The 14,372-nt window shown below is 32.8% G+C and overlaps 1 protein-coding gene across 3 annotated transcripts; it reads right to left on the reverse strand.

Moving 5' to 3' along the window:
- Positions 1-10: 10 nt before the first annotated feature.
- LOC148626398 (uncharacterized) lies at positions 11-14,128 on the reverse strand. 3 transcript variants are annotated; one of them, XM_088570360.1, is made up of 7 exons: positions 13,894-14,128; positions 7,970-8,169; positions 4,453-4,572; positions 3,658-4,031; positions 2,853-2,974; positions 2,078-2,167; positions 11-1,391 (listed from the first exon to the last, which is right to left on the reverse strand). In XM_088570360.1, the coding sequence occupies exons 2-7, from the start codon at positions 8,018-8,020 to the stop codon at positions 46-48; spliced, it is 2,103 nt and encodes a 700-aa protein (XP_088426486.1). In that variant the 5' UTR covers positions 8,021-8,169; positions 13,894-14,128; the 3' UTR covers positions 11-45. The 3 variants fall into 3 exon arrangements, with proteins under 3 accessions (XP_088426486.1, XP_088426488.1, XP_088426487.1); XM_088570362.1 differs by lacking the exon at positions 7,970-8,169; XM_088570361.1 differs by lacking the exon at positions 13,894-14,128 and having other exon boundaries at positions 7,970-8,315.
- Positions 14,129-14,372: the final 244 nt, after the last annotated feature.

Raw genomic sequence — 14,372 nt, forward strand, 5'->3', positions numbered from 1 at the left:
GAAAAAAAAGTTCTTTTTAAAATATTTATTTACATTAACATGAAATTAGAACAAAACAGCTATTTCTCTAGTTGTAATTGTCTGTGTCAATGGGTCGTTTAGCGTGACCAGCACCTTGTCCATGACATGAGCAGCCCCACCGGCCACGTGCAAAACACAACAGTTGCAATCCCGCACACCGTGGCATGTGACGTTATTATGGTAATTATCACTACCCATAATGCGCATGTCAACTTTAGTTGTTGACGAAGCACATGCATAGTTTATGGTTACATTGTAACGTTGAAAAGGACGTGGATCACGCGGGTTGACGCTAAATCCGATGAATCTTGGTTTTGGACGAATGTCATTAATTCTGCGAACTGATACAGAAAATGGTTCATTTTCCTTAATTCTAAGTGAAAATGGTTCAGAATATACTGAAAAATTTCCTGGAAAGGTTGCTGCAACTTTCACAGATACATTCCCAGGTACAAATGAATCGTAGAACATAACATTATCAATGTTACAATGATTCTCAATGTTCGCGTAAAACTCTTTACAAAATGAGAGCACCGTTTGAAAACTTGACTCACACGTACTCATGACGTCTATAACGTGCGCGCGTGTAACTCCTGAAAGTACTTTCATCGATGATTTGACTTTCTTACAAATGTGATTTTGAAATTTGAAATAGTTTGCCAAAGCATATTTACACAAATGATCGGCAGAATGTGTTAAACTGTTGCATACATTCATTTCCATATCTATTCTTGAGGAAACTGGTTTTAACGGCAGTTTTATATAGTAAACCCCTGGATACAATGACAACGAACCAAGATATTTGTTCATCACATTATTGTTGGCAATTTGTCCTATTACCGACGCTGAAACTTCAGCAGAAGAATCAGGTTCGTTGCAGCTTCTTATTTCAACCGGAATTTTAATAAATGCCCCATGATCATGTGCAGAATCTTTTGATCGCAAGCGAGATGGTGGTTTCCTCTGACTTCGTTCAACTGGTGGTAGAATATTATCTTCGACAGGCGAGTTTTCAAAAGTTTGCTTTTTATGCTGTTTAAATTTACATACCAGGACATCTTGGTCTAGTTGTCCTTGACCCTTGTTAAAGATAACGGTCACGTGAACGCTGCATTTACTTTTCCAGTCGAATGAAATAGTCGTTCCTGATGCTGTTATAACCCTTCCAATTTTTCGCATTTTTGCCATAAATATGTTTGAGTTTTGTCCATCCCTGTCTATTGTTCGAAAACTCTTAATGTTTCTAACACTTCCACTGGATGTTTTTCTCCCATACAAAGTAGTATTTCTCCCGCCAGGAAGCTGAACGTGTATTATACGTTGGTCAATTGGATTGAGATAAACTGTGTGGCGAGGTGTTATCTTCATTTCTGAAAATGTATCAAAGGATGCACATGATCAAAGGTACTAAATTAAAATTTAAAAGATTTCTGGTGGTTGATGAAGAATTTGAATTAAGAGTGTTCAGTTACTGAAAATTGTGGTGGACAATTCCTGCATATTCGTCGATATAAAATATAATACAGGTGTATATACATGTTTTGTTTTCTTGATATGTTTCTAAAACATTTGTTCGATATATGTGTTCATTTTTTGTTTTGTGCTGTTCTAAACAGTAGATGTGTTTAAAATAATAGACTACTTAAAATTATTACATAAAAACAGTTCTAGAAGCTTGAGATATCATGAATGTTTCCGTTTCAGCACTATATCAACTATATACATTTATGACTCGGTGATAAAGTGAAATTTAGAACAAAACAAACTGATATGCTTCTGGTCTGTAACCAAAGATTTCGGAGTGTTTGAATTTCTCTATATTTTTTTCAATAATTTCTATTATTTCGACTTTGATCTTCCATTTTACTGTTCCATGCATCATTTCAATTGTTTCATTGTCAGTTACAAGATTTTGCTGTTATACTAGTGTTTATGTTGCATTTCACTGCATCTGCGTATTGATTCCAATTGTGTTCCTTCTTTGATAAAAGTTAAATGTTCATTGTAGTGCATTTAGATGTTTCTGTCACGTTTATTGTTAAATAATTGTACTTACTGCAGTGTGTCTTTTCGTCAAAACCTTCATCACAGTGACACTGGTTTCCATGACCACAAACACCGTTTCCATGACAACAAGAAGGACAACCTAAAAATACAGTTATATGTGTTTATAGACCAGCATGAATGAGTGATTAACTGAAAAAGTTTAAAAACTAGAAAGAACTGAACTTCAGTGACAAATGCTATTTGTTTTACTTATCTTCAAAAAGAGGCACAAGTCGGGTACACGAGTTCATATTGACAGGGCTAAGAAGTAATACTAACTCATGTACTCGACTTGTGCCTTTGTTTTAAATACCTTAACTGAGGCAAAGCTGAAAATGACATAAAACGGACTGTATGAATAAAATGGTTCATTTGTTTAAACAGCTTGATTGAATCCCCTTCCTTGTTTCCTTAGTTCTGCATGTTTGTTGATTCTTATTTTTTTGGTTTTCACATTGCAGTTTGTCTTGTTTTTACGTTCATGTCTTTCGAGTAAATGAAAAGCCCGTCTTCATTGCAACGAATCAGCCTTGACTTAGCCATGTTATTCAAGGATTCAATCATACGGTGATTAACGTAAAATACATCTCAAAGATGCAATACGGAAGTAAAATATGTTTTTTACAAAAACAAAAAACAAAAATAAACTAGAAATAATCTAAAAAAAATAATTTCCTTACTTCACGTGACTGACAATTTGAAGAACATTATGGTACTATCTATATTTGAGTCAAATTAAGGAAATGATTTTAGCTTTATGGAATGCACGATCAAATTTTACTTACCTGAAACATTTGACGAAAGTGCGTTACCGCAGCTAATCTTTGAATTTGTGCTGGTCATCTGATTTGGAATTCTAACAGTCCCATTTCTCTGATAAACTGAAACTGTCTTAAAAGTATGATTCCTGAAATACAGAATGTAAAATAAAAGTTTCGATTCAACAAATGAGTCAATGATAACACTAAAGTACCAACAACTGTAAGACACCATATCTTAAGTATTTCTACTTAACTCAAATGGTGTTATGCTGTTAGAAGCCGTGAAGATTGATTGATTGATTCTTGGGATTTAACGTCGAAGCAGCAATATTTCAGCTATATCCAGGCGATAGAAGACGTTCATATCTATTCTACTGGTTTCTATACGTTATTGTTTCTTACTTTTATTTTCATGGCTATTGCAGCTTTAATCGACTTTTGAATGTCGTCTCTATGTTATAACGGATATTAAAAGCAACTTATTAACACAGTGAGTGGTATTTCATAAGCCCATTTATATTAATTGAAAACTGTAACGAATTAGAACAGTCTTGTATTTTTTTTTTATTTATTTTTTTTATTATTTTTTTTTTTATTTAAAAAACATTGTCATCTAAATAAGTAGGACTTGTATTGTTCGCTTTTCTGTGTTCACCTTTTATTCTTTCTTATATGCGATTTGCTCTTTGTCTTTTGTTCTTTCTGTTACTATGTCTATAGATTTCCTCTCGTGAATACTTAGAAATTCAATTTTACTTCAGTGACAATTAGAGGGTCGTATTATTCAGTGTTTTGTCAAATCTATTCTACTCTTGTCTTATCAACTTACTCGGGATATTCCACAACAATATCAATCCTTGTGATATTAGACAGACAAACATTGGCAAACACACAGACAGATGACAACAATAAGCCATAGGTGATAGCCGATCGCCATCCGTGGATAGAAACTAGGATGCACAGGGTCAAACAATAGCTATACATTAATGTGAATCCGCTATTGTATTGAAACTCTTTTGTCGGTGGCTGTGGAATTCTGGGTAAAACTTTGATGTTGACTGTGCCGTGTTGGATGTATGTATTGATGTCACAGGTTGATGTTGGAAGACTTTTAATTCCCTCTACTGTAGAAGCACCGTTATTGATTGCACTTTTTACAGTTAGTCTTGATGATTTATTTGATGCGCGGAAAAGTATACTCCCCTACAAATATGTACATTAATGAGGTAAAATTATTAAGTTATAAAAAGAAATGTGTTTAATTTCTATGTGAAGTTTTTTTTCCAAATGGAAGCTCAAATCGCAACAAAACTTATATTAGTCCCATTTCAATGAAACTCACGATCACCATTGAACAGAAAATTCTCAAGGGGTCCGACGGCTTGACCCCTCTCCCCCCATTTGTTGGATATTTTGTAAATTTGGAGCAAACATGGAGAAAAATGAGCAAATAATTTAATGATAGCCTAAAACACCTCTCTTTTCTGGGACCTATCTAGAATCCCAATTTTCAAAATCTGTAGATGCGCACCTAACTGCAATGACCCACCTCCAGTCAAAACATTACTGTAAGAAAATAATATCTTTCTTGTTTATTTTGTTTAAAAAATTAAAATGTACTTACGGGTATTTCAGAATAAATGTTGATATGGTCAAAGTTTGTATCTATGGAGACCAGCTCCTCCCACAACTTGTCTTTACAGACGACTGAAGTCACTAACAGAAGGGATAACAAAAGCATTATCTGAAAAAAAATCAAAAATTTTATGTTTTAAATGACAAAAAAAACTTGTAAATCAAAATGTATTGCATAAAACAAAATAAAATACATATAAAAACGAAGTACATGTATGTAAATTTAAAACATAGGACTGCATTTTTTATCATTTCACTTTATTACCTATGCGAAGACTAATACAAAGTGTGAATTCGTCCTTTTGGTATCAGAGAGCATATTAACCATTTATACTTCATGATTAAAACACAGCTCTACTCCCAATTTTGGGGGGAGGAGGGGGAGGTATTACATACAAGTACGATTCCGTCAAAAAGTAATGCAAAAGGATGGTGTTTATCACCTTTTTGATATTTTATAATTTGGTAGTATAAAGTACCAGTCCAGATACAATTCAGACACAACCTATGGTAGAGGTGATTCGTTGTGTAGAAATTCCAACCGATAAACGAAGCTTTTTCTGTCTACGTATTCTACATTTTAGCATTACGATATATTCAGATCCGTATTACTGAGAAAGTCTTATCTCTCACTAAATTCAACTAAATCAAACCAAACCAAGATCGGTAACTCGGGCCAAGTACAAAACCAAACACAATTTATATACTTTTTATCTCAAAAGTGCAACATCCAAATGACAAATTATGAGTGGTTATATGGTCTGTAAGTATTTCTGAATTCCTAAAAGAATGATTTACAACACACGTTATGATATAGTTTTTGACTGGTAGGACGTGTAGTGTAAATTTGGGTCAAAGTTTTAGCGGGAAATTTTTTCGTACTTTTTCATAGTAAAAACCAAATACATATTTACTAAACCCAACTTCAACTTATACTTAAATTGTTGAAATCATTGTCTATGAGGCATTTTGAAAGGTTTCAAATCATAAAGTTGTGTAAAAGATGTGCATGAATCACTTATTATTAGCTTCTGCTTAATGTTTAGGTGGAACTGTACTTAATACGTTTGGGTCATTAGTTATCGCAATAGAATGGAAAAAGACCCGGAATAGTTTCGGTTTTAGAATGCAATAGCGTGTACATCTTCCTTATGAACCCATTGAATCTTTAACGGAAATAAACAATACAAATCATATGCTCGTATAACTAGTAGTCCGTACCATATGACAAGTGAAAACTGCATATCTTTACTTGGAATTTCTAATTAAGCAGCTGCAGCACGTAATTACAGTGCAGTTGTAAGATAAAACGGACATCGTTGAACAGTCAAAATTACATCAACAATGCGTTTAATCGGAAGGGATTAAAGATGCCCGCGGAGACATTTGGATTAACCATTTAATCCTTTTTTATTGTGTCGTTTTCTTCTGATACACTGGTTTAACCCCGAATTAAATGTGTTCAACGAATCCATTTAACTAAATTTCGTATTCAAACCTTATAATGGGCAGGGAGACCTTTCCGTAAATTTTGAATAATGCATCAGAAAACTGGTTTCGCACTTAAGATTAACTGCTTTTCATTTGTTGGAATGCCAATTTATATCGCAATCCGGAAATACAACTCGCCTGAGATCCAAATGATTTAAATTGGTAGCTAATACGGAAGAACTTATAAATAGAAGAAACGAATCAGTATTGTTCGTTTCCTTTCCCTGCATGCATAGCTCAGTAATACCATTTCATTTCAAAGTCATTCGCCTTTTTTATTTGTCTACAACATGCGAACATTGGGAATAGTATGACAACATGCATTTATACATGTCCAGGTTATCATCATTGGCGACATCGTTCATGTTCTGTCTGCACACGAACTGTATATAGCATAACCCACCAGACTCCATGCATCCAATTTTCAAAATATTGAATAATCAGGCATCATGTTAGTTTAATAGACTATTCTTAAACCAGGCAGATCCTGTGATATATATATAGACGACACGGAGTAAACTTTATTCAACCCATTTTTGTTATGCATGGCGTAATGTTGGCAGAGAGAGCAGGCATTGTTCTTTATCAACAGATGATGACTCGGGACTAAATTATGAACAAATCTAAGAATTATTTCCCTTTAACTTAGCATTTCCGATGCTTACTATTTGTATCATTATTTAAGTAATTACAAACGAACATTCTTTTTTTTTCCTTTTTCAGAAAATAAGGGTTTCTAATCATTAATAGATGATTTTTTTTTCAAAACAAAATTTGGCAAGTGCCACCCAATACCTGGGTCTTCTGGGGACACATTCTTAAATTGTTTCCACCTTTGTATAAGTAGGGGCATTGGCAACTGGTCTAGTTCTTGCTGAATCGACACTAACAGTGTAACAAGTTGTCATTGTTTAGTAAAAAAAACGTAAACAAATATTGTACTTTTAAAAATATGACGCTTAAAAACAACATCCTGTGGACAAGTGACAAATTCTATTTATTTTTACTGTTTAATTGAATTTTAATTACAATTTGTAACAATCAGTGGAAAACAAGGCATAGTGTCTAATTTAAATTCAACTTTAAAGTATTATTTTAATTATTAATTCAATAAACTGACAACGCCTTATATGTTTTTGTGATGAAAAGTAACATTTATGGGACAATGTGGTTTTCATTCATTGATATTCGTGTGAAGAATGGGTTGTAAGAGCAATTATAGACGGTGCATGCTTTGTACTATAACTTTTCAAGACAAAATTGAGACACATTTAAAGATTGGAAAGGCATCGGCGATTTGAAAAAAAATGGGGTGAGTTAAGCGCTAAGTTCTATTTGTCAGAAAAATAGGATACAAAAATAGCTGTATTGTAATTCTGGGGCCGGTTCCAGCAGACGTACATGGTTTTTAAATAAGTTACTTTTCGGAAGAACTAATTAAGACTTTTTTTAAGAAGAAAGTCAAAGATGTTGCAATTCTCTTTAATGTTTTGAACTCACTAGTAACTTTTTTAGCAGCGGACATTAGGAGCCTATTTATAATTACAATTAAAAGTTACAAGCTGCCCAAAAAAAAATGAAAGTTCTCTTGATCGAGTCAAAAGATAGATTAAAAAGAATATTTGTGTAAACAGCATTAAAAACTTTAACAATAGCATAACGAACATATATAATATCCTAAAAATTAAAGCTATAAAAACATAATTAGAAGTGAGAGAATAGAAATTGACCTTAATATTCCATTGACTTAAAAGTGATAGAAGTCTAAATGTTTCCACAACAAACAATGTCGAAAGTTGTCGTTATAATGATATTACCTTTTGAATTATCAAACGAGTAAAAAATGCAAATTTTATGGGTATGAAACCAAAACTCTACTTTGAAGTTAAGTGCGCCAAGTTCACATAGCATGTTTTCCAAAAAATGCTGACTATTGCATAACAGCGCAACCAAAATAAACAAAATTTGCGTTGAAATCGTAATTTATGTAATATGAATTGTACATGAAGACATACCTTTAATAACTGGTTAGCTGATAGTGGAGGTACATGTATTCTTACTATCATCGGAAGTGGTAACGTGTAAATGAAAATTCCAGTTTTAAGCAATGCACCATTTCCGCTTTCGAACAAGGGAGCATCCTCAATTTATAACAGGCTAAGCGTTAATGGTAACCAGAAAAGCGACAAATATTTGTGCTTCCATTATACCTTTCCTTTACAAAGTAAAAGTGAAATTGAATTCTAAAGAATTTTTCTCTGATGAGTTGTTTTATAGCCAAATAAATACACAATTTATGTCGTCATGTTTTTAATGGAGGCTAATTAAATCGTACCTAACGTGTTTCAGGGTTTACAAGCCTGATAAATTGATACTACGGGTGTAATTACCCCATGTAGAAAATGTACATTTCTGAAAAGAAATAAATGTCGGTTACGGATCAGATATTTAATACCGTTTTTCAACAAGCAATGGTGTCCAGCGGTTTATCACCGCCAGTACAAACGTAGTCTCGCGGACTTCGGTATGTTTTCTATGGGCCAATGTTTGGAGTGCGTTTTAATCCTCTTTAATGGTTATCATTATGGGATGAGAGATACTGGTCATTAAAATGGACACCTGTATTTAACGACAAACTGGGCTTATTTCTTAATCTCGACAATCAGCAAATATTTCTCTAATTATGAAAATTTTATTTTCTGTGACATCGAACCTTGGGCGCGTCAATATTAAGTATAGTAGTATCTATAAGAATCAGGCATTGGAGCGAGAAATGCTAGACAAAAAGAAACAATCACTTTGACCGTGAAATTACTCTAATTTTGCCACTGGAATTAGGAAGTAAAGCCCTTATTTGCCATATCTTCTTGTCAAATGTATCAAAAACAGTACAAATGATAAATTCATGGGAAGATAACTCTGTCAAAATATCTTTTATTGAAAATTCACAAACTGTAATTTAGAAATACATGTATTGTAGAGACAAAACGAGAGTCAATATTAGTAATGAGAACCATTATGAATATATCATTGGATCAGTAGGTTTCGATATACATGGTAACTTTTTTTTTGATTTACCCGACTCTTTTAAATGACTTGTACTCCAGCTCTGAGTGATATAACTTATCAGATTGAATCCTTCCCTGACTTTGGACAGTAAAATGCCTATCGTAAATATTTACTTTGTCTGTAATTATTTTTAACCTATAATTTATACTCTAAATGTGTTTTATTACAGGAAGAACTTCATGGTTTTGATTTTTGTTACTTTGAGAAAAAAAACTTCAATTAAAAACTGCTATGACTAGTAGTGGACCCTTTACATCCAACGAAAAGCAAAAGAGGGGTAAAAGACTATCTATAATTGCTCATTTCTACCCAACTTTGCACGAAATTTTAAAATTCCAAAAAGGGGTCACACCCCCCCCCCCCGCAATTTCCCTCTGGATTCCGATATAACATTTGTTGTTGCTCATGTAATTAGTAATAGGTTTTACGTACTACTTGTAAATTTACAATTAAAAAAAGTAATGTAAATGTCAAGATCATAACGGAATATATTATATCACACTTTTTTTCTGTCAGATTACTTGCTACTTTAATCACCACATGCGTAGTGTAAGCAATCCAGAGATATGATACCCATGACAATAGCCTGAATATTTAAGTACATTTTTATCTAAGAGTCACGCAGTAAAAGGAAAAGCTGACAATTCGATTTTATAAAAACTTTCAAAACAATACCATTTACAGTTGTAAGTAACGAAATTAATCAAACTACTTTAGTAAAATTCCGTTAAAAAATCTTCACTATTTTGTCCACATTATACAGATCAGCATATAATATCAAGTCATAAAAAGTCATTTTTTTTCTCCTTTTTCTCAACACAATCCATTAATCCATTATATTGTTTCTTAAGGCGCATTTACACTATTCAACTAATTCGAAATATGATCGTATCACTCTGAACCTGAACCTTAGAAAACACTGTACTTAATAGGATTAGTCTTGCACAGTTAATACAGTGAGACCTGTCTAAACTGAACCCCTTTCGAACTTATACATTGGTTTTGGTTTTTGGACTGAAGAATTTGTCTGCTTTAGACAGGTTTCCGATTCAAAATACATTTAAGATGATATAAAGGGACTTTAAAATGTCCGTTTTCAGACAGGTTATGGAATTATTCAGGGATCGATTTAGGCAAGTTACAAAATTACGGGATTCATTTTTTATTGTTGATAAAATACAGTTTTTTGTCACCCCCCATCCCTGTCAGTATACCGATTCATCATCCTGCAAAATGACGATTCCTAAAGTCGTAAATCAATGAAGTTATTTTTTTCAAATAAAAAATGCATAAAAACATTCGGTCTAATTAGAACCATATTTACTCATTCAAACGTCAAAGACGAAACTACCAATTAATAAATAATTTAGTTATGGAAATAAAGTGTTTTTACAAAATAAACATTACGGATGAAAATAAAAACTATTGTGGAATGTACACCTGTCGATTGAAATTTCGTTACTCCATATCGTAAATAACTCAATAAGAAATTATTGAAATCTAATAAAATTAAAAGTCATTTAGGCTATGATCAAAGTTATCAAAAGTTACTTAAAATTTTTGTTGTGGTTTAAAAAGTTTATAAATCACGCAAAAGGCGACGCTTTTCAATTTAAACTAATCCAATGTAGATTTGCTGAAGTAATAAGCAGAGAATGAGCTATGCAATTTGAGACCTCTTTTATGCAAAAGCGTAAACATTGTCAGTTGTAGAAATGCTTTCTTTCCGCATACTCGTGTTAACAAGACACTAATATTTCAAGAACTTGAAATTTTGTCAATAAAGGTGTTAGAGGATCTTGAATGCGGGTTCACTATCAGATGCAGCATCGTTCTACGAGAGAAGCTCCTACTGATTTTAGACCTTCATATGTTGAATACTGGGCACATTTTCCATATTATGAGTCCACTATTGTGGCGAAATTCAAAGCTTGTAAGTCTGTGATAAAAAAAAAGAAGATATTCCGTAAATGGGGGTCCAACTCCTGGATCCCTCACTGGCTCAAAAAGATCAATATAACAACAGGGTGATAGTCGGTCTGACGACCGTCCGTGCGAGACTCGGAAGAGTAGTCAAGGACGTTAATAATCCATTAGTAGTTGGTCTGACGACAATACTTAAATAAATGTCTTTGTAAGAATCATGCAAATTCTGTACATCCCACAAAAAGGCTACATGTTTTTATTTTGATATTAAGTTGCTTTATAGGTCTTTATGATGAAATGTCAAATTATACATTCCAATCCTTAAATCTGTCTGCTCTTAAGATGTAATCCACATTGAAAATCCAACAGTTTCTTTTTTATTTTAGTATCATTTACCGAGTTATCTCCCTAAATTTTGAACTCTACAGTACATTCTATATAATTTATATCAAGTTATATAAAAAAACACATGTTAATTTCTGTTTACAATAGCATTTTAAACAAAATATCAAAGATAAAAACATGTAGGCTTTCCAACTATGAATCACTAGTACGAATGAACTAGTACGAACATATTAAGCTAAATTTTGAACTCTACAGTACATTCTATATAATTTTTATCAAGTTATATAAAAAAATACATGTTAATTTTTGTTTACAATAGCATTTTAAACAAAATATCAAAGATAAAAACATGTAGGCTTTCCAACTATGAATCACATTTTGCATCATTCTTATTTGGAGTACCTAAGTGGGGTTTGGAAATGTGTTCACATGGAGGGGGGCAACATCGAGACATTGATACAAATAGAGATTTCTTTCCCTCGCCGAAGTTATCAGAATAATTCTCTCCCCGAATCTTCTTTTACTTTACAATAGTTTAGCAAAAAGGAAACTGTTCTCAGGGAGTATAAAGGAAATGGAGGCTGCGTCTGAGGTGAAAAGTTACCTGGATGGAATTATGGAACATCTCAGCTTGTACACGTTTAAAGAAAGCCTCTTTGAATCTTTGCTAGAACTAGTACGAACATATTAAGCTATTGTAAGACTCAGTATACAGTGTATATTGTTATACTTTTTGAGAGGTTACTTTTTTTTTTGGGGGGGGGGGTTGTCGTCTCTCTGTGAGGTAACTGAGTCATTCATTTTAATTTTCCCAGCAAACGTCATTATTATCAAGACTTCTTCAACATGGGGAACAGATAGCCGTGCGTTCAAGTACAATGTAAATGAAGTGGGCGGCATTACACAGCAATACTTTATAAAAATGTAATTCTACAACTTCTTCCCATGACGTTTAGTGTCGCAACGAATAAAAGGAAGAAAAAATATTTTCACAACCCTTTTGACGTGACGTGAAGGAAAACCGAAATCGAGAATGTAGTAAAATATCGATACATACGTTACGAACATAAAAATAGAAATATATTGTTGCAAATGAAAACGTTTAAGAAATTCGCTTTTACAAATATAAAAATAACGATCAATGTAACTTTGTGTGTTCTGTGAATAATACGTTTTAACATTAAACATTTATATTTGCTTGCCACCCTTTGTAGGGCCTTTGATCAAATATTTTGAAGATTACTTTATTTATTTTTACTTTAACGTCGTTTCATTTCATTTAGCATAAACGCTTCATTGATTAAATAATTATCACTACTCTCGGAGGGGTATAAGAAAATGTTGTCAAAAGAAATGTAATAAAATTGTAAAAAAATAGTTTGAACATTAATTAGTTAATTTGAATGTGATTCAATTGCTCTATTGCATAAAGTTATGCACTGGGAAAGTAACTATGCTTTCATCTTTTTTGCCAGTGTGAGATTAAAAGAATTGATACAGTCTAGACCATTTACTCACGAAACTTTGTAAACAAATTGTAAATCATTAATATTAAAGTCATCAAAAGATGGCGTGATTCACTGTTTAAATTATTAAAATGAATATTTGATATTCCTAGACAGCTTTAAAGTGTATTCTTTTAAGGGGGTCTCGGATCATAGCAGCGGTCTTCTCGCTTCAAAACAAAGTAAGTTGATCCTAGACGTTTTGAAGAGGTACATGTACATGTATAACCGTATTCTACGTAATTTGGTTATCAGTTGCACTTCTTGTGATTTGAAATAAATAAATTCTATATCTGTGGCGAATCCAGAGGGTGTAGGGGTTTGGGACCCACTTTTTATTGGAACATTTGTCAATTTCATGGGTAAAATTGCCAAATAATGGCAAATAATGTCCTAGCTAGCATCCCCTTCTGTGGAAAAAGTGTCTTGATCAGGCCCTGCATATATTAAACTCTAAGTACCGGGTGTGGGATTCAAAAGCAAGGAAAGTCATGACAAGTGGTCGTTAAGAAGAACTCATAATAAAAAGAAGTCCTAGTCTGCGATCTTTACAATCTCATTTAATTGCAACCAAATGGTGAAACTCATTTTACCTTCCAAAAGCTTTTCCTGGTTTTAACAAGAAAAAAATAACTAACAAAAAATAAGAGTCGAAGTTTTGAAAGAATTAAAATGTCTTCAACTTACATACAAATGTCTGCATTATTTTCAACAATTTAAAACCGTATGATTCAATGATTGATCATCTAAGTCCAAAAATAAAACATCTTTCAAAGATTGAAATACAAACGAACAGGCGGACAAAGGCAATGTGATAGCGAAATCTCCGGTATTAAAAATAGTGTCAAAAATGACGAAAAATTATACAAATACACATATTTTTCGATCTATAGGTAAAACAATCATTCTTATGAGTATAAACCCCCGGAGAAGACTTTCAAGTTTTGTTTTTACCAAAAAGAGCAAAATATAAAAACAACAGTAAAACTGGGAACAAGTCGTCCTCAAATAAGCTCGGAATATACAAGTACATATATTAAAACTTCAAAGTATACAAGTAAAATATTTCAATTGTACGTATGTTATAATCTTACCTGTATTACCATGCCTGTCCTTAGTAGAAATAAATATAATTGTGTCTTCGACAATCGTATTTCGTCTCTGTTGAGGAAATGAGATTCTAATGTCAATTTAAATATGCATGACGTGGTCTGAAGGCGGATAACGAAAGACGGGCCTCTCTTTGCTAGACACTGTTTTCAATATTGAAATGTTCACGGCGGTCGAATTCCCCTCTTTTACTGAAAGTAACAGTAAACATCTTCATCGATAAAACATTTATGTTGAATATTTTACTCGGTTGACTAAACCTCGTAAAGGTGAAAATAAGAAAATGCGAGAGAGCATCGTAAAATTCGAATTAGTTAATAAAAGTATTGAATTTTGTACAGGGCACGTCGCAAAGTGAAACGTTTATTGAAAATTTTAACATTCTATTGAAAATACCATTCTCCTTTTATTGAGTGTTTAACAACTTTGAACTTATAATTCAAACTATCAAATATAGATTTGT

Source organism: Perna viridis, chromosome 2, assembly GCF_037379345.1.
Source record: "Perna viridis isolate PV_CMFRI_1.1 ecotype Kerala chromosome 2, ASM3737934v1, whole genome shotgun sequence".
Lineage (NCBI taxonomy): Eukaryota > Metazoa > Mollusca > Bivalvia > Mytilida > Mytilidae > Perna > Perna viridis.